Below are 25565 nucleotides of genomic sequence, written 5' to 3'. Positions count from 1 at the left end.
ATACTCCAATCTAGGCCTTTCAATAGCAAATTTGCAAATCATGACTGCCGTGAGGAAGGAGTCCACTTCACAGTAGTAGAGTAAATGGCCATAAGTAACTGGGCTTGGACAAAAAGATCAATCCTTTTGACACATTTGAGATTGTCCTGTCTTCCATTTATTATGTCTACTCATCCACAATTTTGGTTGATTCCGTCAAGCGTTACCTATCAGCAATTGCCAACCTACATAAACACTTTTTCATGAAAGAATACAGAAAGGATCCCACTTATTTAACATTCTGCCGGAGAAATGGGATATTTATATTGTTATAGGGTCAGTGATTCAAAAACATTTCGAGCCCCGCGCCTCATGTGATTTAGATCTTCATTGAAGACACTAGTTTTGTGCACCCTTAGAAATGTATGATAAGGTCATATATGGGTAGCCTCTAGGGAGTAAAACGGGCCGAGCAAGATGAAAACCCTGACCTGTGTTAGAAAGAAATATACCTCTTGGTTATGCGGAGAGCGACAATGCTCTTCAAGAGGCATACACCAATCTAAAATCTGTATCTGGTGGCAAGGCCTGCTGTGTATGTGGACGGTTTTGGGTTCACTTTGAGACTGTTCGCTACTCCATAACTGGAGCAGAGCTCATGACCTGGCATTCGGCCAAGAAACAAAACCTGTACTGGCTAATAGACCGGAGCCAAAAGCAAATTCTTTGTCAGTGAAGATTCTTTGTCCTCGGTCAGGAATCCATGTTCAGAGCACTCACACTCAGTGGGGAGAGCCAATGCCTCATGAAAGTGTCAGATAGAATGCTAGCTCTGGAGGCCACCTTGACCCTTCTACCTCCCTTTAACCTGGTGTGCTGGAGCACAGGCCATTCCATAGGATTAATAAACACCTGATATAGAAGAGACTGGAGGTCCACTCATAGGGAGGAGGTGGAACTATAGAGCCAGGATCAATCCTGAGACTCAAAGCCAAACAGACACACAGATTGCTCATTACCTCAACTCTTTTGACACTAGTATAAAAGGATGCATATGCCACCATACATGGGTGCGTGTTAGGATGGTATTCTGCACCAGTAGGTGTTCCATCAACTTCTGTGAATATCTGTTGGTAAGCTATTGGCCTTTAAACAGAACAAAGGGCCATCCAGTAGCTCTCTTTTTTTTAACTTTTTTTTTTTTTATAGATTTCAAGTCTGACATGGTCTCCTTGATCTTGTCACTAATATTGTCATAGAGCATACCTAATGTGTTTAACACTAAATTAAGTTCTGAGGTGGAGATAGGGCTCAGATTAGAGAAATCTTAGGACTTTAGTCACGGTATAATGCTGAGAAGATTGAGCAGGAATACGTATCTGGGCCGGAACGACATTCAAACCATATTAATCTTGCTCAATAAGCATAAAGAGTATGTCCAGTAAAGACCCCAAAGAATCATTCGGGTCTACATATCCAATAGAACTAGACCTGCTTGTTGGGGTGAGGAAATAGTTTGATCAAGAAGAAGAGAACACTGAACAAGTTTGAAGGTTGAGACACTGTGAGGGGTCAGAAATGAGGTGGATACAAGGTTCTAATGTTTTCAACATCAGATATCTTTATTAATTTAAAGGGGTTGGACAAAGGCTGTTCTGTCCCTATCCTAAAGAGAATTTCCCTACATAGGAAGCTAAAGATCAGTCTGTCTCTCATTTAAATTATGCAAACAGTCCTTGTGTCCAACGCATATCTGTCCCTCACACTTCAATTAATAGTAAAAGGTGCAAGGTAAATGGTTCTGATTCGACCTTAGCAAAAAGTGTGTAGAAATGTATTTATTTTATTTGTTTGAACCTTTATATAGCACGCAAAAACCAGAGGTATCTAGGGTTTTCAATCAAATATGAAAATCCAACTAATAATCCTTGAATCCAGGAGGGGGTTAACTTCCCCTGGATTATTTCAGGTAGGATACTGAAAGCGTTCCTTTCTGAGCTTCGGTTTTTAAGAGTAGCTGAAATGTCTCTTTCATAAAACACTTTAAGGATGGCAAAATGTGTCTTTTCCAAACAAGGATTCCTCAGAAGTAGTAGAAATGTCTTTTCATACAACACTGCTTGGAGGATAACAAATTAAGGATGGTAAAGAGTCTATTTTACACAACTGCTCCAAAGATAGTTTCCTGGTGTACTCCCCTGCCAGGAGCTCATCAATAGATTCTTTAGATCCACTTGTGTACTCTCCTGCCAGGTAACTTTCACTATGTTTCTTCCTTTCATATGTTTCATGGATTACTTGATATACTCCCTTGCCAGTTATTTCCCCGCCCTCCCCCTTTCTGGATCCAGCAGATTCCTTGGTATAGTCTCCTGCGAGGGATCGTTCTCCAAAAAGTCTCACTGCCTGATGTACTACTTTCACCAGGACTCCTACAGTGTTCGCTTTCTTTCCAAGTATAATACAGTTGTACTCCTTCACTGTTTATAACTCATTGACTTCAGGTTTTACTTGTTCTAACTTCCCCCATATCGACCTCTCATGAATGGAGACTTTCAAGTGCTTTCTTTCAACCTCTTCAATAGTATGTTTTTGCTTGTGGCAATGCCTGTTCCAATTTTCCCCAAATTGACATTTCATATGAGGAGACTTGTACAAATTCTGCTCTTCAACTTTACTTGGTCAGTATTCAAAAGTGCTACTCAATTGTTCATATGTCTGCCAACATGTCCCTGGATCCCCAACTCCTTTGGGCCGACTCACCGGTTATTTGACAGCGTTTCCAGATCGTGGCATGTAGCTGCAGCAAAGTTCTATCTTTGGGAAGGCTTACCCTGCTTTTCAGACCCTCATTCGGTTCCCGCGTTGACTTCGCATTCACTTGTAGATATAACCGATGCAGCGCCACAGGACTGCGTCTCCAATAGCCTTGCGACTGCGGTCTGTCTTTCAGCGGTCCCTCTGAGGTATCCGCTGCACTTTCACTGGTTTCCCGCCTCTTCCGGTAAAGTGAGCTTCCAGGCGGTTGCCTGTGAGCGTCTTGCTCTCCCAGCACGGCTGGTCTTTGGGATTCTGCTTCTGCTTTTGGTTTCGCTTCCTGCTTTGCCCGCTCTGCAGCTCTCTACTCTTCTGAATTGAAAGTGTTTGTTAGGTTGAAATGTCCAGCCAAGCTGATTGTTAGTATGATAAAAAGTCTGTTCGTTTGACTTGACGTTTCCTTCATTCCGCATCGACTCCTTCCTCCTCTTCCTCGTCTCAGTACTTGAGGCTTTGAGAGTTGGAGTCTATAGGAGCTTTAAACCTTTTAAACCTATATTGCTGTAAATCTTTGTTTAAATCAAAAACATCTGAGCCAGAAGATGTTATGTGGGTGTTAGGTACGCATGAAGTGTGAATGGTATTCTGCCTAGGATGTCTGACAAGAAGGGGTTTTAGGTTTACGCAACTGGAGGACCTTGTATAACTGCAACATGCCATCAGACATTAAGGAATGATGGGGTCTTCTTCACATGGAAGATAGGAATACTGTGCCTCTCCTGAAGGAGTCACCAGATCTCGCCGACAGCCGTCTCCTGCCATGTTATCCTCCCTCATACCACCAGGATCATCATCGGGTAGCAGTTGTTTTCCCCTGGATACATGATATGATATTGCATTTATAACATGCCTGTACTCGAGTGTTTCTAGGCACGATACTTGGGAGATCTCAGGCTGGGGATCAGTGATGACTGCAAAGGATTCATCATAGACACAGAGTCAACGTATAGAAGTAGTGAATTTCAGCATTATTCACCAACGATTTATTGTTCCCAAATAACATAGGTGCCCTCTCTAGGTACTCCTGATTGGATTCATTTGAGCAGAAAAAATGTTTAACTCTGGCCTTGGAGCTTTTACTCATTTCCTGGTCACTGGTACCAGCTCAGGAATTACAACGCTCTGTGAGGAGCCATCAAGACTGTCCGCTGTGTAGAGGGGGGGGCGAGGGGGAATGCAGATTGTGGTGGTAAAGGAAGCATACATTTACTGCATACATTGTACAACATATGTACAAAAGTAGTGAGGCAAACGGATATAAAAATAAGACACTGACAGGACCACACTGAGCCACAAATCCCAATAGCTTCCAACTGCTGCAATTGCACTTTTGCATTGTGCTTCATGCGCGCCCTTCTCATGGTGTGGACGTGTGAATATGCTCTGCTCTTTTAGATGCATGGTAAGTAGGTACAATATAGCCTTCCTCACACAACTCCTTACTCAGCATCAACCACACCGAATGCTGCTGCTGCAACTGCACTTTGGCATTGCACTTTACAAGTTCATTCCATATTTGAATGGTATGGTGCAAAGCTAGGTGAGCTTGAGTCTTACTTGATGGGACAAACCAGAAGATTAACTTTTAGACTGTTTGTTGGAGAGGGCGAAGTTGTGTGTATTGTAGGACATTACTTAGGTCAAGGGTGCATAATTGAGCGGTATTAAAATATGAACAAAGGCAATTGGGTCTCACATTTTTGTCTAATGTATTACACTGATGGTAATTCAAATGTGGAATCATTGCTAATTGTGCCTAGTGTGATGAGGCCACATAAGGCAACTCCATCTTTGACTTTAGGAGGGCTCCGAGAACTAGGGAAGCCCGCCCGCCTGATGTGCTGCTACCTGGAGGAGATAAATGGGGGATGTCTCGGAACTAATTCCCCGTCCCAGCCTCTCTTGTTTCATGACATGAATAGAAGATAGGGTTCAGAACCACTTATGCATACATTTACTGTTCATAGAAAACAAACCATTTCCCCCAATCACCTTACATTACTACAAACATTGCCCATTATGGAAAGACCTGTTCAGAAATCTTGACTGCTATTGAGCAGTTCAGTGTCTCCATGCACAAGTGTACCACAGCGCTTTTGCTGATGTGTGCTAATTTGAGTCATCGTGCCCGGGTATGCTAGCAGGTTTTCCATCCATCTGACTTCATGAAGGCGGACAGGCTATTTAGACTCTAGGCTTCTGCCATATGGGCATTCATTTGAGTGCATTTCTCACAGGCCAATCAACAGTGGCACAAGCTAAGCCCTAACGGGAGAAGCTACAAACATGAAAGGTAATAGGAGTGAAATGTGAATAAGCAGTCGCGCTCAGAGGGAAGAGTGAGGCTATGGAATAACCCGTCAAAATCCTTATTGCTCAATATAACTATTCAAAACGACTATGCAAGTGCTCTGAGATCTGCATTAGTTGTCACAGACCAGGGAGAGAAACATGTGTTGGAGAGTAAGAACATGGAAAGAAGACACTGACCAGGAGCGCAGCCACTGGGAAACCCGAGACTTGGCCAGATATTAAAGTACACCTAGATAAATCTCCCCCTCCACGCCCAGCCTTTGACTGCAGGGTGATGACACAGCCTGACAAAATGCCTAAAGAAGGGGGAAAAATATTTGCTGATAGTGTTATGGGGTATGAGGATAATCTCACAGCCTGATAAACATCCAGCTGGAGGGAGAAATACTTTGTGGTAGAAGTGTGTTTTGTGATGTTTAAGTTCGTCCAGGATGGATGGAACCTTGTGGCTAGTGGGTTTGACTAAGCTTGAGAGTTACAAAAGAAGGGTGAGTAATATTTGTTACCAAGAGTAAAGCGGAAGAAGCTGTATCCCTAGGATTGACACCATAACAAATCTGGGAGCGGGAGCCATCTGAAGGTTGATATCGCCACTGTTGGACTACTCCTTGGAAGCAAGAAGACCTGGAGCAACACAGGTACGATCCCCGGGTCCGCGCTTAGAAACCTCTGAGTATTACGTGCGTTATAAATAACCAAATATATACTTTGAGTTAACCTATTTTAACACAATTTGCTAATCATGATCCTTATTGTTTCTAACTTTGTTCCCTTTTGAATCAAAAAGGTTCCTCACGCCAACCCTGGCAAAGTTAATTAAGGTGTTAAAGTAACATTTTCTACTAATATATTCTGTTGATCCTACTCCACATAGACATTGCACCACAGCCACAATTCGCAATCGATATCCATCAATGCAGTAACCTCTTGGCTGATGTTGATTCTGTTGTTCAAATGTGAATTGCCCAGCAAATTGCTATTTCAACTCTGATAAGGTTCTACAAGCTAAAATGTGATTTTTAGACTCTCCTGAATGGACACCATCCCATTGAGCAGGTAGCTTGGCCTTGTTCGTTCTTTGTAGGGATGCTTTCATGTTTTTTACAGGCTACAGTCCGATCCGATTTGCTTGCAGCATCCATTTCTATTCTTGAGAGGTTCATGATGAGCAGGGTGGCTGGCCTGCTCATCACCTATTATGGGCGAGCCAAAGCCAGCCCAAGGAAAACGCTCCCTTTCACAGTTTAAGTTCCTCCGCGCACATGTCAAATGGGCCATGCAAGACCAGGGGTGTTTTGCTTCCCAGCCTTGCATGGTCCATTGGGGATACAGGCTAGGGAATTACAGGCCTAGATGTGCCTATGGGGTACTCGGAACCTGCTCGCACATTTTGGCCTCACAGGGCGGTGTTCAGGATACGCCGTGGCTCACCTGTGCATGCCCTCCGGAAGCTCTCTTCGCTTCCTGGTTCCTTTTTAGTGCTGCGCGGGATCCAAAGGGCCTCCGCGAAGACTGTGTCTGGACTGGGGCTGCAGGTAATGAGTTTTACTTTTATTTAAACAAAAAAAAAACGTTTTGTATGCATGCATGCAAGTGTTTATCTGTAAGTGTGCGCTAGTGAAAGAAGAAATTAATGGATTCGTATATATGTGTGAATGAGAGCAAGGAATGAATGAATGAATGATGATGGTGTGTGAATGCATGCTGCGGGAGGGGGGGTTTAATTGTCCATCAAGAGTAAAGCAAGCATAAATGGCATTACGTGTCGAGACTGGCGTAGGTTGGTGGGCCACTCTAGATATACTTTGTTACTGTGTCATGGCATGTTCTAATGGACATCAAGAGTAAAGCAAACTTAGGGCTCGAAGGGCCTACTTTGGATCAACCAGTCTGAATATATTTTCTGATGTGGCATTGCATGTTTTACTGGCATCAAGGGTAAAGCCAGTATGACAGTTCTTAAGTTGCGAAACCCGCCTTTATTGGTGCAGCCAGTCTTCACATGCTTTTTTATTGTGGCAGGGCCTTTTTTACTGGCAACGCTAGCACGAGTATTTATTACATGGGAATACTGGCAGAACCCAGCATTCTCATAGTATCCTTACTGGCATTATGCTGAAAACAAACATGTATATGTTCTGATATGGAAATGCTGACAGATATTGGTGCAGCCAGCATGGAAATGTATGGGCACCGGCAGCATGAAAATGTTTATGATGGCATCTATATATTGTGGGAAAAGGTATCCTGAAAATGTGTTGCAAAAGGCTTCTGTATACTGTTGGTGTCCTGCATCTATTGGATTTTTTCATGAATACTTCTACACAACCAATTTCAAATGGTGTGGCTTTTTAACCAATTTCTTTTAAAGTACTCTATAAAATGCATACTTTTAAGCCATTACTTTAAAAACATTGCGGTGGAGAAATCCCCCCCCCCCTTCCCCAGTCCCAAATTGGTTGATTCATGCTCTCTCGTGATGCTCTGTCGCTCCCATTTATGCCCCTCCAATTACCATAATTTCTTTCGCCCGCCACTGATAAGGTGAGATTGATTGAGTTTCTTTTCTATGACATTTCTCTTAATGATGACTTATTTCATATTGGTAATCACACTGAAAGAAGGACAGTAGTCTATACTTTCTTCATATGCTGCTGTAAACCCATTGGACCTTTATTTCATACAACTCTGAGTTTGCAATAAAGATCTCTGCCTGTCAATATTTGGTTAAGGGATTTTGTTTTCATTTTCTTCCTTTCAAGATTAATATGATTTTAGAATGCTCTCGCCATTGACTAGAAAAAGCCCAGGACAATGTTTAGATGTTTTGAATAACCTTCTTTTTTTAACCAATAGTTTTAAGTAGAAAGGCAGTGCTGTGTTTGTAAATGACAGTGCTCCATTATAAAGGTACCTACACTTTTGTGTGTTCAGGTGTTCCATCAGATAACCTCTCTTTTGTGGTTGAGCTGCAGTCTTTAAAAGATGCTTGCTAATCAATGGTTAAATGGTGTCTATATGTGTTTCATTGCCTCGTTAGAATGCATTGATCAATGGCATGAATTTCAGAGTTATTCCATGATGTTTATCTTTCTAGAATTGCACAACCAAAGTACAGTCAAACAATGTTATTTGAGTGAACATTACAAGATGTCCAAGACTGTTGGTTGGCCTGGGAGCAGGCTCTCAATCATAGGTTAATGAGTTTTGTACATCGTTTACAGGGCATCCATATGTGGAGCTTGGATTGCCATTTACATCAGAAAAAGTTGATGGCACCCAATCTCTGTGTCGATGTCAATGAGAAAATGTATCATGGTCTATGTGGTCTGCACAATGCATCTGCAATGAAAACTGGGTGTGAGGGCAAATGTATGTATATGTTTGGAGCTAATGCTACTCAGTGGGCAGCTAGTGCTACTCCGTGGATATCGGCTCATCCATGCATATGAAACTAGTTGTTGGTGCTTTGCTATTTGTGGTTACAGTTAAGCTACTGCATTCTAAATAGGTTGGCTCCGAAGTACTTTTGTACTAGTATATCTTCCATGCATGCAATACAGGTTGGTATGAGTGTTCCATTGTAAGAATACCTCAACTGCGTATGCAGCACATGTTGGATTCACCAGAACGAGTTAAACAGCACCTCAACGCTGTATGACATTGGTGTGCATGACTGAGTTACGATAGAAATCTCATCGCTGCATCCTGCAAACGACTTTGGTACTGGGACGTTGTATTTTCACCTGGCCCATTAATGCAGCACAAGAGAGTTTGCCAGTGGCAAAGTTTCAGCACCTCATCTATGGCGAAGACTGGGATCCAGGAAAGCAGGCATATCCGGGCCCTAAAGCCAGTGCCATGAGCTACCTGGAGGTTGACAGTGATGGGTTTCCCAGAGTCCTTCTCCCAGTCCTTCCCAACAGATTAGCCACCCTTTCATATTTGATCCAAATATGGATTAATCCTTTCACCACCGCCACCCGGCCCCGTCTAGCCGGGTTCAATATTTCTCTTTCTGGGGCTAGTGACAGCATCCCTCTACCATCAGTTGGAGAACCAGAGGTGGAATTGTTATGAGACAATTTACATATTATCCAGTGCTAGCTTTAACCACCGCTGTAGCCCATCTTCGTATGACAGGCTTACTGCCGTGAGAACACCGTGGCCAGAGCCCACCGGCACTTTCTCACTGGATCCCACTCTCTTGTCTGAAGAGTTGCAGGGACCGATGTGCTGAGGACTCACAGCTGCTGAGGATATGCAAGTAGTCAACACAGCCGTGCACAAGAGGTGGGACATTGTCTGATCCCAAAATGGTCCCTGCGACATTTAAAGCAGTTGTGAGCAATGTACAGTCCTACAGATATATTGGCCTATAATTCCCATGATCCCTTACCATTGAGTATGCTGTCAAGGGCTATTGGGAGTTGTAGGCCAAAACATCTGGAGGGCGGCAGGTTTATTTTTTAAGGACTGTGTTGTGCACATGTGGGTAAGGTTTTCCAGTTAACTTACCAAAAGAAAAACAAGGAAGATCCATTGGGAATAACCAATACCAAGGCTTGTTAGTAAAACATCACCAAACAGATCCCTATGAAAGGGCTACTTGAACCAATACCAGCCTCGATAACCCGTAACTGGCAGAGGCGGAAGGAGAGAACCACAACAAGAGAAATGGCTTGACACAGAAGGGTTACCTCCTGAAGATTACAGCACATGACCCCCCTCCAAGAGTTGAAATACTAACAGAAGCTGACCTTCCAGAGAAGTCTGAAATATCTTGGGACATGGGAGGTCTAGAACTCTGAAGAACATGATTAACCTGGGTCTCCTGAGGAAATGCGCCTGCCAGAGATTTGCAATATGGAAGCAACCCAAGGATGAGCTGGTTGAAATGGGGCACACTGTCTCTAAACGCATAGTGAGCTGGTCACTGCATCTCTGGCATGGAATTGAGCTTGTTACTACATCGTTGGGAACATACATAAAGAAAGCTGGCTGCTATAACCCGAAAACTAAAGGTATGGGAAATTACCCAGCAAACAAGAGGAAGACCAGTGTGCCTTTCATGTAGGAAACCCAAAGCACAATAGCTTTTCCTTTCATATACATTTTTGGTTAGGTTGTTGAGAAAGAACAATACACTTTTTATTTGTAGAGAAACCCCTCATACATTTAGGTGTTGATCACATTACCCATCCTGACAAGATTAAAGTCTGCTGACACATCACGTGTTGTGTGCTCTGTTGATCACCACACTTGTCAGGGACAGATTAATAACTCATCTCGGCATGGAGCACAGGAAATCAGAGTGCTTTTAATAACACTTCATCCCTTCATGAAGTAGATGGTGACTCGGCAGAGTTGTTGTAATAACACCACATCTCCCCAAATGCAGAGTGGGTTGTTTGATACTGCCGTTGTAGTGGCTTGTCATCCAAGCATGTAGCACATTTTGCTTCATAGAACTATTTGAGCGATACCTTATCCCTGCATGCTTCACTGGTTGGTTTGCCAAACAAATATTAATGAGTCCTCCTATCTGCATGCAGTGCCAGTGGACTTGACCAGATCTTTGTAGCAGGTGCTTTTCAATTCCATTGAACTTCAAATAATTCCCTAAAGGGGGTAAAGGTTTGCTCAAAGTTTTGCAGTAGATGCATTTCATGTGACATGCAGCACATTTTGGTTTATCTCGCTTAACTAACAATTTATTCTACTTTGCCAGTATATGCACCTGCACACTTTAATGCTAGCATTGGTCATACAGTTTAGCATAGGAGCTTCTTTCTTTCCCAGAAGAGAAAACAGTTTTTGAAAAAAAGCTGTGGAAAAGAGGATGCAAGGAATGATGGTCATTGCATTAAAGGGTATTGCTCTTCCCACAGGATTTGTTTTTTGAAGATGAGGATCTCAGGAAAGTAAAGAAGACCAGGCGGAAGTTAACCTCCACGTCTGCTATCACTCGGGTGAGAGGGCTGTTCTATACTTTCTCTTTCTGAATAATTGGTTACTGGACCTTCTCCAGTTTAGTGATGATTATGCTTACCAATATGGTATTTTTTTTTATCTCTGATGGAATAATTATTTGACTTCCTTCCTCCTAATTTCTCATTGTTCTACCTTCATTTTCCTGTTTACATCTAACTGTCCACTTCTGCGTTTCTTTCTCATGGCCCTTAATATTTTTCTTTCTAAAGGTTGGTTACAGTTTTCAAGTCTCTAAACCACATAGAAGAAACTCATTTTCAATAGATTGCATTCTTCTGCAGATTACTCATCTGATAGATATCCCTACCAGTGCCAGCTGCTAGGAAACCTTTTCGACCGTGCAGCGCTGTGCGGGTCGGAGTAGACTGTGCACTCCACCTTGACTCAACGGGCCACTCCGGACTTGACGTCGGCAGTACATATATTGCATTATTCCCTCATACAAAAGTTACTTAGTTCCACGTGCAGAGCATGCTGTTTCGGAATGTGATTCTTTTCAGTAGGAACCTTCTTTTTCATTCAATGCCGATATATCAGGCCCAAAAGCCTCTGGTTTCAAGCACTGTGGCTTGTAGGTGTCCATTACGGACCCACACAGTATTTGCATGTAGTGTCTCTGGAAAGAACACGATGTCCAGGAGTGTGGTTCCTGTGAACAAATTAACTTGTATGCCATTGGGCAACGGTCAGCAAAATTGGTACTTGGGAGGCCTTTGTCGAAGTCTCTGGCAATGCGCCTGAGAAGGACAGGCACTGCGAAAGAGTGAAAAAGTGGTTACATTCTTGAAGCGAGTAACACCATTTGTCACCCTCGTCCTCCCACAGGAAGAAGAGTCGCCGCTGGCATAGACACGACTCGGGTTAGTTGGAGGAGCGGGAAAGTCCTTTCCCACTGTGTGTACCCGAGAGAAGAGTAGGAGGCAGTTAAAAACCAGATGCCCCAACTCTTTCAAAATGGCACGGCTGGTACGGCTCTGGCCTCGAAGCCGCATGCTGTCCAGGCACCAGTTGCGTTTGGAGGCTCCGGCGCTGAGGTGGCCACAACTGGCTCAATCTCGACGATCCCTAAGCAGATATCGATGTTTCTTCGAATTGGCTCTGCCGAAGTCGCGCCGATAGTGAACGGTCTATATGACCCGAAGTCAAACTCTGAGGTTTTTCACTCCATGAGGTCCATCGTCGATGAAGAAGGGGACCGGCCCTGTTTGTTATTGAGCCAATGAGTTGTAGAGTTGGGGAAGTCAACTACTTCACGGATCAGGCTGACTTATTGGCCCTGGTAGAATGTCTGCATGAGCCAGGTGGGCTTGACACCTTACCTGACCTCAATCTACAGCAGGATTCACCTTATGGACACCCCAAATCACAATACAGAAAAACAGTGGATAAGGTAGTTCTGGCTTTGTGACCAGGTACCCCTGCCAAGACACTCATGTCCAGTGAGCTTTCAGCACACCCTACTCCAGAACGGTTGTTGGTCCAAGCTGCAACAGTGAATTCGCGGCCAGCCACATCCAACTCCAATCTGCCCACAGAGAGAGAGTCCAAAAAGACTGACACCCTTGCGTAAAAGGTCTTTGCGTCAGGCAGCTGGTTATCACCCAGCAGGGGAGGTGAGATTGCTTTTTGGATATGGTGAATGATGGCAAGGAGGTAGCCTGTCAGGCTCTATAGGCGGGTCGCGACACCGCAGACTGCATAGGCCGGGCTATGGGAACGTCCACAGTACTGAGGAGGACAGCGCACCTCCACAGCTCAGAGTTTTTGCCCAATGTGCAAGCCAAGGTTCTGGAAATGGCTTTCGAGCCAAAAGCAGATGAATCGCTAGGATAAACGTAGAGTCAAAACTGGCTGCAAAGTCTCTAGGGCTAGTGGTGCAGCAGTCCGCCAAGAAGTCCTTCAGCTTTGCATCTAGATTTAGGGGCTACAGGGGATATGTTCCTTTTGGAAGGAAAACATAGCTTCCGCAGGCCAAGCAGTGCCAGAGGTGTTTCTCACGCCCTGTATGGAGCAGAGGGGCTTCTAAGGGCCAGCAGACTATAGCAGCATCAATGAGGATCTACGAGCACTTGGATAGATCAAAGGAAATCACCTCTGACGCTTGGGCCTTGCAGCTTGTCAGGTGAGGATACTGTCTGCCTTCCCCAAAATGTCCTTCAGACTGACTACCCCAGCAACCGGAGCAGGAGCTCCAGGAAGAACTGAGGGCCTTCTTATTGAAGGGTGCAGCGGAAGAGGTAATACCCGAGCAGAGAGGATCAGGCTGTTATTCTCGCTATTTCTTTAAAGGGTGCAGCGGAAGAGGTACTACCCGAGCAGAGAGGATCAGGCTGTTATTCTCGCTATTTCTTTAGTGGAAAGGAGGAGGATTCCATCCCATCCTGAACATCAGGGCCTTGAACAAGTTCTTGAGAGAGGGCAAGTTCAGGATGGTGATGTTGAAGTAAATTCTCCAGGCTCCACAGCTCCAGTACTGGTTGGTGCTCCTGGATCTTCAGGTAGCTTATTTTCATAGGCCGATGCATCGAAAGCACAGGCGATTCATCATTGGGGACTCTCGCTGTCAGTTCAAAGTATTCTCTTTCATCTTAAGCTCTGTAGCCAGGGTTTTCACCAAGCTGATGGTAGTGGTGATGGCGAATTCCCTTACCTGGACGACTGGTTGATCCGAGGAAGATCTCCGGAGCAGGTATCAATGCAGCTAGAGGAAACCTGTTACCTGTTTCACAGTTTGGGATTCTCAATTAAATTCATCAAGTCCCAGGTCCCACCAACACAGAAGCCCCAATTCATAGGAGCAGTCCTGGACACCTGGGCGGTAAATGCTTTCCTCCCAAGGAGAGATTCACCAGTGTCAGACAGATAGTCAAGCTTTTTCTGGACCACGAGATCTTCCCTCCACTTCTTAGGCCTCATGGCCTTCTGCATTTTTCTGGTGCCAGAGGCCAGGCTGCGGATGTGATCCCTTTAGTGGCTTTTGAGGAATCAATGACCCCAGTACTTTGACAACATGAAGGACGTTCATAAGGTGTCGAAATTGGTGGCCAGCGACCTCTCATGGTTGGCCAGCAGGGAGAGCATGATGGCGGGGGAACCCATTTGGCCACCAGGTCATGGATGCATCCCTGATGTGCTCGGTTGCTCACTGTGGGGAACTTCAAATGAAATGGCCTTTGATCCCCAGTGAAACACTGGTGACACGTCAACAGGCTGAAGTCCCAATTGATGAGGCTAGCCCTGATGGCTTTTGCGACTTACCTCAGGGGGAAACCTTTTCTGATTCTGGCGAACACCACAGTGGCCATGAAAGTGCGCTCCCTGGACTTATGCAGGGAGGCCTTGCAGCTATTGTTCTGGTTGCTGGAGAATGAGATCTTCACTTATGCAGCCCACCTGGCAGGAGCAGAGAATGGGCTTGTGGACGCTTTGAGCAGGCAGAGCACAGTTTCACACGAGTGGGAAGTGTGCCGGGAGGTTCTGGTGGAGATCTTCACTCTGAGGGGTACCCTGACAGTAGATCTGCTTGCCATGAGGGCCAACGCGAAGTGCAGGCAGTTCTGCTGGAGGGAATTCCCGAAGAGGGGTGCATTAAGGGAAGTGTTTCTGGTGGAGTGGGTTCCTAACTGCCTCAAAGCAGCCTGGGACCCCCACCCCTCTTATATAAAAAAAAAAAAAAACCTTGAGCCCGCTCTCCCTACAAATTACCGTCCCATTACCACAGTACCCTTCTTCCTCCTTAAAATCCTTGATCGCATTGCCTATTCCCTGATCCAAATCTACCTTGAACACCAGCTTCTTGGCTCCAGACAATCTGCTTCTCCCCAAAGCACAGCACAAACAGTGCCCCTGGACCTTAAAATCCAACTTGACAGCTTCCGTGACACCGGCAACATTGCAATCTTGCTCCACCTCGATCTCTCAGCAGCGTTTGATCTCGTTGATTATATCATATTATAATTGTTCTTTTATAACACACTTAATATCAGCGAGAGGTTTCTAAGTGCAGGATCGGGATTCATACTTCTATTGTGCTGCGTTGTCTTGCATCCAAGACCAGCAAGTTTCCCCTGGGCTATCCTTCCTCCTTCCTATCACAACTTCCTCTGTCAACACCTCTTATCACACTTCCACTTCTCACAGAGGGGCTCTTTATGGATCAATTCTTCCTTGGTGAATGCACTTCCAGGTCTTCATTGGAAACTCTATTGCTGATCCCATCTCTGTCCCATGTGTGGTCCCTCGGGGTTCATGCCTCTCCCATGCACTTTATAACACTTATACTAAGCCCCTCTTTGATCACCTTGATGCTTTAACCATCCCCAACACAAACTTTGCTGATGACACCCAAATCTTGCTACCTTTATCTGGAATCTATGCCCACGACGTTGATGTGATTAACCAGACATACAGCGTCATTTAGAACTCGATGTCCTTCCACAATCTTTCCCTCAACAATGAGAAAACTGAACAACTGCTTGTGGGCAGGCCTTGCTGTCTTAGCTCCCTGGATCGCCCTTACTTCCCTTTCCCCATCAACAGATCCCCCATCCAGGTTTCTACATGTGAAGGCACTTGGTGTCTACATTGACGCCAAACTCTTTGTCCCGACACATCAATGTGCTTGCTTCTTCCATCGCCTACATGGCTAAACTCATCACCTTGAGCACAAAATTCCTTATGCCAGCAAACTACCTGGCTCTTGCATGTGTCATTATATGTAGTAAACTTGATAACTGCAATGTTCTCTTCTCGGGTACCTCCTCCAAAAACCTAGCCAAATTACAATTTCTACAAAACCAGGCTCTATGCATAAAACATTCCAACCACATCTATGCCACGAGACGAGAGGTGTATTGGTTACCTATCAAAGCGAGAATTGAATTAAAAACTTTTGACTATCACTCACCGATGTCTGCACCAGAATACCCCCTCCTACCTTTCCCCCACATCTCAGCAAAAACAGTGTGGTGCCCCCTTCGTTGCTCCAGCAGCCTCGCATTGCTTACCCCCAGATTCAATCTCAAGTGAGTGGGTGGTTGGGCGGTGTCTAGCTTTGCTGTCACTGCTCCTACCCTATGGAACGCTATCCCTGGCCACATCAATTAACAAATATGCATAATCTGCACTTTGACTTTTTCTGTATTACCTACCTACTCTGTACCAGTGCCGTAATACCTGTGGGTTTAGGTGGTACATAAATGTGAATATAAAATATATTACGCATTCCTGCTGATACCTGTCATCTTGTGGGTTTTTAGAAGGTTGTGAAGGTACCAGGCCACCCTGATCTTGATTGCCCTGGATTAGGCGAGGAGAACATGGTACTCTTGACATGGCCATCTGCCCATCTCGCTGGCTTCCTCAGAGGCCTGACTGCCTATCCCAGTTGAAAGATTGGGTGCTCCACCCGAGCCCTGTCTCTAACCCTACATGTGTGGCTCTTGAGAGGATGAGGTATAATGACTGGGTAGGGGACCTGGCAAAAGAAGAGGTAACTTGGGGCTGCTGGCTGCACGCAGACCTTCCACTAGATCGTATGTGCCCAGGTGGCGAAGATTTGAGGACGGAGCGCGGGCTTGACCCCATCTCATGCCGCATCCACCACATTGATGGAATTCATTCTGTCCTTGGCCTCGTCGGTCCTTCACGCACAGTTAAAGGTTACTTGGCGGCTTTGTCTGTGTTCAAGAGGTCTCCAGATCATGGGTCTTTATTTACTATCCCAGTAATGACCCAATTTCTGAACGGCCTTCAGAATAGGTTTCTTCCTACATCGTTTGTGTTTCTGGATTCTGATCTCAATTTGGTGGTGACCTTTTTGATGGCGGCTCCGTTTGAGCCCATGCATTTTTCCTCTGTTAGACTGCTCATCCTTAAGACAGCTGGTCTGGTGGCACTCACGTCAGCAAGGCATGTAAGCTTCAAGCTCTCTTGCAGTCTGCCCTGTCTGTGATTTTTCAGCTAGAAGACCTTGCATAAAGTCGGACCTTAATTCTCCTCCCAAAGGTGGTATTGAGTTTCACGTCTTCCAGGGCTGAGGAAAGGTTGCACAGGATCCACCCTTAGAGGGCACTTGGCTGCTATGTGGCCGGGACAGCAGACTTTAGACTTGACCAACTCTGTTGCCTTCTCACAATCCAAGAAGGGCCTGGTGGTGTCTAAGCAGATGATTTCCAGTTGGATAATCCTCTGCATTGCAGAATGCTACCAAAATACGGGAAAGGAATTTGCATCCAAGCACATTCCACCAGGAGCATGGCGACCTCCTCAGCACTGCAAAGGGGTGTGCCAGTGAGGGAGATCTGTCGGGCAGTGACCTGGTCATCGCTCAACATGTTCACAAAACATTACTGTCTGGACGTTTCACCGACGCCCGATTTGGAAGATCAGTGTTTTAAACCTTCCTCACTTGAGACTTTCATGCTGCTTCCATATGCTGTACTGCTATGGTAGTCTACCAGATGAAGAATCTGCAGGAGAATGCAATCAATTGAAGGAGAAGCTACTTACCCTTATGTTTTTTCCATGGATTCTTCGCCCGCAGATGCATCATCGCCCTCCCATCCTGCCCCACTATGAAAGTGGTCAGTTACTGCACCTATCACGCAGATGCATCATCGCCCTCCCATCCTGCCCCACTATGAAAGTGGTCAGTTACTGCACCTATTTTCTTACCGCTTTGGGACGACAACTTAATGTTGTGTTCGAAATGATGGACACAGGTTTGTGCTTCTCATTGACTACTGTCAGCCTGTTGCTTTCAGTATGGTAACTGTTTATCAGAACAACAAAAGTGTTTTTTGGCTTCCTTCTTGGAATCCTACTGTATTCTTCTTCAACAGCTGCTGAGCTTGTGGCAAAAATGTGGGGAACTGAGATATGGTCATAGTGATGAGATATATGCACTGCAGACTTAATGTCCGGAGTCGAGGAGTGATGCGTTTTGGTCAAGATGGAGTCTACGCCGAGTCGCGCTATCAAAGGTTTCCGAGCAGCTGGCGCTGGAAGGGGATATCTATCCGGTGAGGAATCTGCAAGAGAAGAATCCATAGAAAGAACATTACTGGTAAGTAATTTATCCTACTCTGCTGTTAACCAGTAGCTTTTAAGTGACCTGCAGATGCTGATCTGAGGTCACTTTTCATGATCATGTGATTTTTTTTTGTTTTTGTTTCTTATTAAATGGTCTTAATTTCTTTGGGTTTCCATAGTTTATTGCAAGAAATTCCATCCCTGATTTTGGTGCAATTGATCTATCACCAGTTTAAGTGCTGTTGGATTAAAGTGATTTCATTTGTTTGCGATTACTTGTCCAGCTTTGGCCAACATAATTGATTTGGGTCTATATGCCTCTGTGCCTCTAATGCAATGGGATCTTATGCGATGGCCAAAATGAATGTATAGCACCTTGTTTCTTACTGTACAGGCTTTTATGTTACATTGACCAACAGTAAGTCACATGCATGCAGGGGAACCTGGAATCAATTGACATCCGCTGCAAAAAATGAGATATTGATATCCCCTTTCCACCTTCAAAAATAGTAGGTGTTTCAAATGTTCCTGCTTGATGACCGATAGTCTGAATTTGAAACCTACACTTGTATTTGGTGATGTTTTTTGGGGGCATGTGTGGGTTTTGTTATTTCAATCAGATTTCTTTTTGGACCTTTTTATTTTTTTTCCTGGATTGAATGTTCTACTATGTCTAAAATGATGCAAGGTTGACATCAGAAGGAAAAAGACAAACAAGTTCACCATCGTAAATTGTGTATTCTTCATCAGTAAGTCCCATCAGTCCTATAAATAGTAATGTTCAGCCGTCACACTGTATCTGTGCAACTGCTCTGGCACTTTGAGATTAAAATCTGATGTTTGTGTGTGGTGAGGTCGACCCACTACTAACACAGCTTTAGCATGAGCTCACCCCTTCTTCTCAGATCAGGCGGAGAACACGTGTTAATGTATGCTTAGTGATCTGCGGCATGCCTGTCTTCTCCTTGCTCTTAAATGTTTACATCAGCAGTCTCCAACCTCCAACTCACCGAATATTATTGACTACAGCTCCTGTCACTCATCACCCATGACTGTTGACTTGTAGATGGGAGTTTGAGTCTAAAATAATCAAATATTGCAGTCTGAACATTTGGAAAGGTGACCTTTGTTTTCATATGTAAATTGATGATGCCCAAGTGTTCTTAACCTCAACACCAAGATCAGTACATTTCCACAGGTTGCATATTTATGGACATGTGAGAACCAACTAAGCCAGTAAATCAGAGGCCATGGTCTTTGGTTGTTGGCCTAGTCTCCAGTCTCTCCCTTAGCTTGGCCCATTGATTTTGGGCCTTCAATCATCCCTGTTCAGGTTAACAAACCTGATTTCTTGCTTCATTCCACTTGGTCATATGAACCACAGGGAAGTGCAGTCATGAAGAGTGCACAATAACAATGTTGTCCTATTTTCAAAATCTGATACTGGACCACCTCTGATAATGTTCTTGTGCGTTACATATTTCTCTATTGTAGTGAAATATATATGGATACAATGGCTAGAGGGTCATGGCCAGACTGTGAGGGAGGCATATGTTGAAGGTACCTCATACCCTGAATGAAAGGCGCGGGTCATTTCAGAACATTTCTCGATCTGAAAGTAGTGAACGCTTGGGAGAAAAGACATTCAAGCTTCTGCACTTGCAACAGATTTTTACTTCAGTAAAGAACATGATTGTGTTCCATCGACATCCAGAATGCCTACTTTTTCTTTTCGATTGCTTGCCACCATCCGCATTTCCTGTGAAAAATCAACACTTTTAAAACAGTTATGCGATTTAGGGTCAAATTAGTGGCAAGAATATGCATGTGCAAATGCACTGTGGTAATCACACACCTGAGGAAGTAGACAAGAAACTAAGTCTACCCATCTCTCGATAACTGCCTGATCAAATCTAGTTTGGTAGAGGAAGTAAAGCAAGATTTTCAGGTGATATGACACTCTTCGAGGCCTGCATGTAAATCTATCAAAGTCCTCTCCAACTTCAAGATGGTGTTCATTACAAGAGCACTTTTGCTCAATATTGCAGCAATAGAGTCTCTTCAATCTAATAAAACATAATCAATCTACAGGTAATCCCTCACTCGACAGCAAATGGTGTGCAATCTCACTTTGTTTTAACCAGAAAACAAACCAATCACTTCTGATTGGCTCAAAGCCCATTACACAATAGGGACATAGCTACAAGATTTGCAAGGCCACCACATGGCTCTGGAAGTAGGTTCAAGGGTGTTTTATTTTTACACAAAGCAGACAGAAAAGAGGTCTAGGAAAATGTGATGCTAAGGCCAGCCTTTCCCTCCTTCCTAGCCCACGCAGCCTTAATGCATCTTAAGTAATACAGCCTGGTGACCCCTACTGTCTGTCGTTCTTCTTAGGTCTAATGGTGTACTCCCTGAGACAATGTCTTCCTAACTCCCTATAAACCTTCTTGCTGTCTCTCACCTAGCCCCACTTAGTTTTCTAGGGAAGTTAAGGATGGTGCCTTCTTCCACGACCCGCCCTTTATGCACAGCCTTACCTGACTCTCTACTAGACTGGGTCCCAAGATGTTCTCCTCTCCACGACTCTCATGTTCCTCTGATGTTACACTCTGCCTTCCTACCTCCATTGTTTCACGTTACCTCCCTTCTCAACCCCTCCTTTCACTACTACTACCACTACCTCCTCCTACCACACTACTCCCTCCTAAGTTGCATCTCCTTCCATACCTGTAAATATCCTACTCCCACCCCAGGATTGGCCATCTGCCCCTAACCAATCACTTACCTGACTTACAGGAGTGTGACCGTGAAAGTGCTGGGGAGACTTTGTAAGGGCTTTTGAGCCACGCTCCTTTATCACACAGGCCTGCTGTGTTTTGGCCATGGGCAATGCTTTTGCCTATAGGGAACTGATGGTTCCCTTGTGTGCAGGACAATCTTCAGTACATCATTCCCTGGTGGGTTAGTGGGTTCATTCTTATTAACACAGACTTCTTGAGGCCTTGATTAATAATAACTCCCTGGTGGTATAATGGGTTATTTTTCCCTGTGCCGGCTGCAGCAGACACTGTCTGCTGAAGCTGCGTTTTGTTTCTGGAGACAACGCAGACTATAGGGGCCTCGTCTGCATCCTGTGTTGCAGCAGTTGCAGCACCCTGCAATGTTTTTTTTTAACATGTCTTTTAGACGCTCCTTTTTCAGACCTCCTTTCACTCACAGAACCAGATGGAAACCTTCCGGCTGTAATAAGGGAGATCGAGGCGTTTAGGGCAGTGAAGGGGCTGAAGGTAAATATTTCAAGATCTGAAATCCCGAACATGTTGCTTGAAGGGGACACTCCGGCACAAGCTAAACAGGGTACCTCCTTCTGATGGGCAACATGTGCCATACAATTACAGGGGGTAACGATTACCAGATCATTAGCGGGACTGTACAGGGCAAATTGCCAACCCTTAATCAAAGCACAATTGCTCAAGTGGGGCCCATTGTCTGTGTCATAGCTCGGAGGATTAATTCTATTTAGATGGTGGTTCAACCTAGAATTCAATACTATTTCCAGGCCCTCCTGATTCCTATACCCCAACAGTTCTTCCAGACACTAAACAATATGCTGGCTGCCTTTGTGTGGAATAACAAAGCCCAGTGGGTTGTGCTGTGAACACTGATGGCACCTCTCAACAGGGGGGGGGCTGGGCCTCCCAAGCCTTTCTCTATACTATGCGGCGGCATTTATTGGTTTATAGTGAACTCCGATAAAATATGGGTGCACATGGATGGGGCAGTAACTGGGACCCCCATGGAAGAGGTCTTATTGCTGAACAAAGGGGACAGACCGCAGAATGTGCACAAGAGCGCCATCACAGGGCTTCTAAGCGACACTTGGGACAAGGCAATGTATTCACATGGTATTGCCTCATTCCTTTCCCCTTTCACCCCACTTTCACAACCCCACAGGGCTAGTGCACAGTGCATTTTCTAGCAGGAAGGCCGTGGGATACACAAAGATCAGGGACATGTTCCAGGGTCCAAAGATCAATTTGAACAGTGCAAAACAGAGTTGGGATTGGGGGAAAATGACAGGTTACAATACCTGCAGCTAAGACACTGGCTGTTGGCTCCCTCTAATAACGCAGCTGCAATTAGACCTCTCACTTGCTTCGAAAAGTAGCTCACTGGCAACCCAGGCGACAAGAAGCTAGTCTCCAACATTTATAAATTCCTTGTAGATAATGTACACAGCTTACAGAACTCATAGATGAGCAGATGGGACTGGATCGTCAGGGAGGCCATAGACTGGGAGCACTTAAGGCAGGGCATCCCAAAGCTCACGCGGACTACCCTGTCGAATATGGTACAAAGTCATGACTCAATGGCACTCTACGCGGCTACACTCAATTAGCACAATAACATCACAAGATTTCAGGGGGTGGGGGGGACTGGGATCATACATGGTGGAGCTGCATGAAGTTGACAGAGTTTTGGAAAACCATTAACAGTAATATGGAAACTGTTTGGCAGCCAGATCAAGAGGGGGTATCAAAGAATGTATACTAGGGCTTGGATATCCGGAATGCCGATCATGGCCTATGCAATGTTTAGGTTTGCTGCAGTCCTGGTAATTGCGCAACACTGGAGAGCGAAGGATCCCCTGTGTAAACAAGACTGGCTAGGTAAAGTCTGGAACTCTGTGGCTTTAGAATGGATGATTTATTCGCTGCAGCGGGACAGTTTAAAATTCTCAACAGACTGGGAACGGGTATACGCATTTCTGCATGATTACTATCGAGAACCCTATTGCCCACATAAAATGCGTATTTTGGGAATCTGTTGAAAAGCTTAATATTTGACAATCCTGCTTGTGACTCCTGCACCGCACCTATCCACATGCGGGGGTGGGGGAGTGGGAGGAGTCGGTGGTACAGTTTGGGGAGAGGGAGGGTGGGCAGTTTACTCTTATCCTTGAAAATGCCAAGAAACAAAACGTAAAAAGAAAAAAATAAACCTCTCACAAACAGTCCTGAGAGTTTTTAGCTAATGTGTGGAGGTCCTGAACCATTTTGCAACATACCTAAAATGAACATGCCATTAAACAAGTAAGTTATTGAAATACTAAGGTAAAGAGAAATGTAATTTTCAATAGTTGATGGGGCACATTAGGGGGTAAAACCGTAGCTGTTAAATAAATCCACGAATGGAGCCCAAATCGTGTGAAATTCTGAACATTTTCTTATGGTAGACAAATTACCCATTAATGACATTAGCCAAAGCTTTGCACCCCAATCAGCTAGAGGAAGAGATTTGGGGGATTTTCATTTCTTTGCAATGGTTAACCTTTTAGATGCTAGAAACAGTTTAATGGGTCTAGGGATCATACCCCATAATCTTTATGTATTCAAAATTTCAACATACCCTGCAAGGCATAAAATAAGCAGTGTTGCATGGCAATTTAATTAAATTGCCACTTGTTTAGCAAAGTTAGCTATTTAAGTTACCCTGTTCAATGAAGCACAGCTCGCCTTGCATTCCTCTCTTGCCCTCGGGGCTCTTGCCACCCTCTTTTCTCTGTTCACTGCAAGTACACAGGAGATAATAGAGAGTGCAGCTGTTGTCCTTTCCTCGACTCTTAATTGCCAAAGGCCTGTGTGGAAGTTCTAGTCAAGAATTTTCTTTTTCAAAAAATTGCAAGCCAGAAGTAATCTGGATGATGCTTTTATTAAGCTAACTATGCCGTAGCCAAGGACCAGTATGTGTAAACTTTATTTTTTTTAAGACAGTCGTGCAATTCCATTCTTAAAGGTTCAAGTTGTTACATAATGCATGATTACAGTATTGCCACTGTAAAACACTGCATCGTGTCCATGCTTTTCAGTAATGTTTAGGTTAGTGTATCTAAATCAGTGTCAACCATATTTAATTTTGTTGGGGAAGATGCATCAAATTGATGAGTGAACACTTTTGAAAATGTACATTGATCACACCGCCAAATGCTTTTAATGGAAAACCTAGTTCTCTAATCTGCTGGTCCGTACATCTATGCAATTGGTGCTCAGCCCATGAGTTGATCTCATAAACCTTGACATTCTATCTCATCACCCTGTTGCTTTATACCAGCTACCCTGAAAGTATGATGGCCGCCAACTACAATATTGCACCTAGTTTGCACAGTTCTCTGCTCGCTATGCTTCCACTCTGCTTAGTGTCTTACTCTATTTCCTCTTACATAATAAATACACAAAGCTACCTAGATGTGTATGCAAAGTAGTGATCAATAGTTTCATCCAGTCCGTTCATCTATTGATATTGATATTTTATTTCTATCGCGCTCATACACCAGTGTTTCAGAGCGCGACAAGGCAAGGGAAGGGGAACAGGGGAGAACAAAAACAACAATCTTACTAGGCCCAGTGACATTGAGAACGCACAAGTGCAGGGTAGAGGGGGAAGGGGGAGAAGTGCATAGAAGGGGGAACAAAAGGAGAGTGCAGAGCGAGAAGGCAAAAACTAAAATAATAAAAAGGCAACAAACAATGGGAGTGCAGCCAGCAAGTAGCAAGTGCTGGGTTTATGGCAGCAGGCTGGGTAGGTCTGAAAGTGCAGGAAGAAAAGTGGAGGGCTGTATGGGTACAGATACAGACCCCAGTGCAAGGGGTGGCAAGATGAGCAGGTACCTGGACCCGGAGGACAGAGGGTGGCCAGGTGCATGGTGCCGAGGGAGAGTAGAATCAACAGGGGAGAGGAGAAGGCAGAAGAAAAGAGGAAGGTTTTGAGGTGCTTCTGGAACCGGAGATGGTTCTCCTCAAGTTTTAGAGTTGCAGGGAGGCTGTTCCAGAGGGAGGCCCAGCCGAAGAAAGATTTAGCCCCAGCTCGTTTCTTTGAGAATCGACTGACCCTGAGGGAGTTAGAGGTAGAGGTAGAGGAGCGGAGTGCTCGAGAAGAGAGGTATTTGCAGAGGGATAGCTGAAGGTATGTTGGACGCAGGCCCCAGAAAGCTGGAGTGCTGGAGAGATACGATCCCAGGGCTTGAGGCCAAGGACAAGTCTTGCAGTCCTGTTCTGGTAAAGGGCGGAGAGTAGGGGCAGGTAGATTAGGAAAGAGGCTGTTGCAATAGTCCAATTTAGAGAGAACCAGAGCTTGGGAGACAATGAGCTTCTGGGGGAATGAGAGGAAAGGAAGAATACCTCTGAAGAGGTGCAGTAGGAAATTTGACTTTTTTGATAAATAAGCGATGTGGGCGGAGAAGGAGAGTGTGGAATCAAAGGTGACACCAAGGTTCTTGGCCTCGCAGGTGGGGATAGGAGGAGGGCCAAGGGAGGCCGGCCAGAGAGTGAGGGGAAAGGAAGGTGATGGTGTGCCAATGATGATGATTTCCGTCTTGCTGGCATTAAGACAAAGATCGTTGGCGGCACACCAATCTTGAATGGCAGTTA

The 25565-nt window shown here is 44.8% G+C and overlaps 1 protein-coding gene across 5 annotated transcripts in view; it reads left to right on the top strand.

Moving 5' to 3' along the window:
• The window catches only part of PACS1 (phosphofurin acidic cluster sorting protein 1), a 2791059-nt gene that overhangs the window by 810375 nt on the left and 1955119 nt on the right, over positions 1-25565 (top strand). For 4 of the 5 annotated variants that reach the window (XM_069644889.1, XM_069644887.1, XM_069644891.1 and 1 more), the window contains exon 7: positions 11001-11081. The exons of the other annotated variant lie outside the window; for it this stretch is intronic. In XM_069644889.1, coding sequence (XP_069500990.1) covers positions 11001-11081 — 81 coding nt within the window. The remainder of the gene's footprint in view (positions 1-11000; positions 11082-25565) is intronic. 5 annotated transcript variants of the gene reach the window in all.

This window comes from Ambystoma mexicanum, chromosome 2p (genome assembly GCF_040938575.1).
Source record: "Ambystoma mexicanum isolate Mex_15411 chromosome 2p, UKY_AmexF1_1, whole genome shotgun sequence".
Lineage (NCBI taxonomy): Eukaryota > Metazoa > Chordata > Amphibia > Caudata > Ambystomatidae > Ambystoma > Ambystoma mexicanum.
The sequence above is the reverse complement of the archived record's forward strand: the minus strand, read 5'-3'. Positions and strand labels throughout refer to the sequence as shown.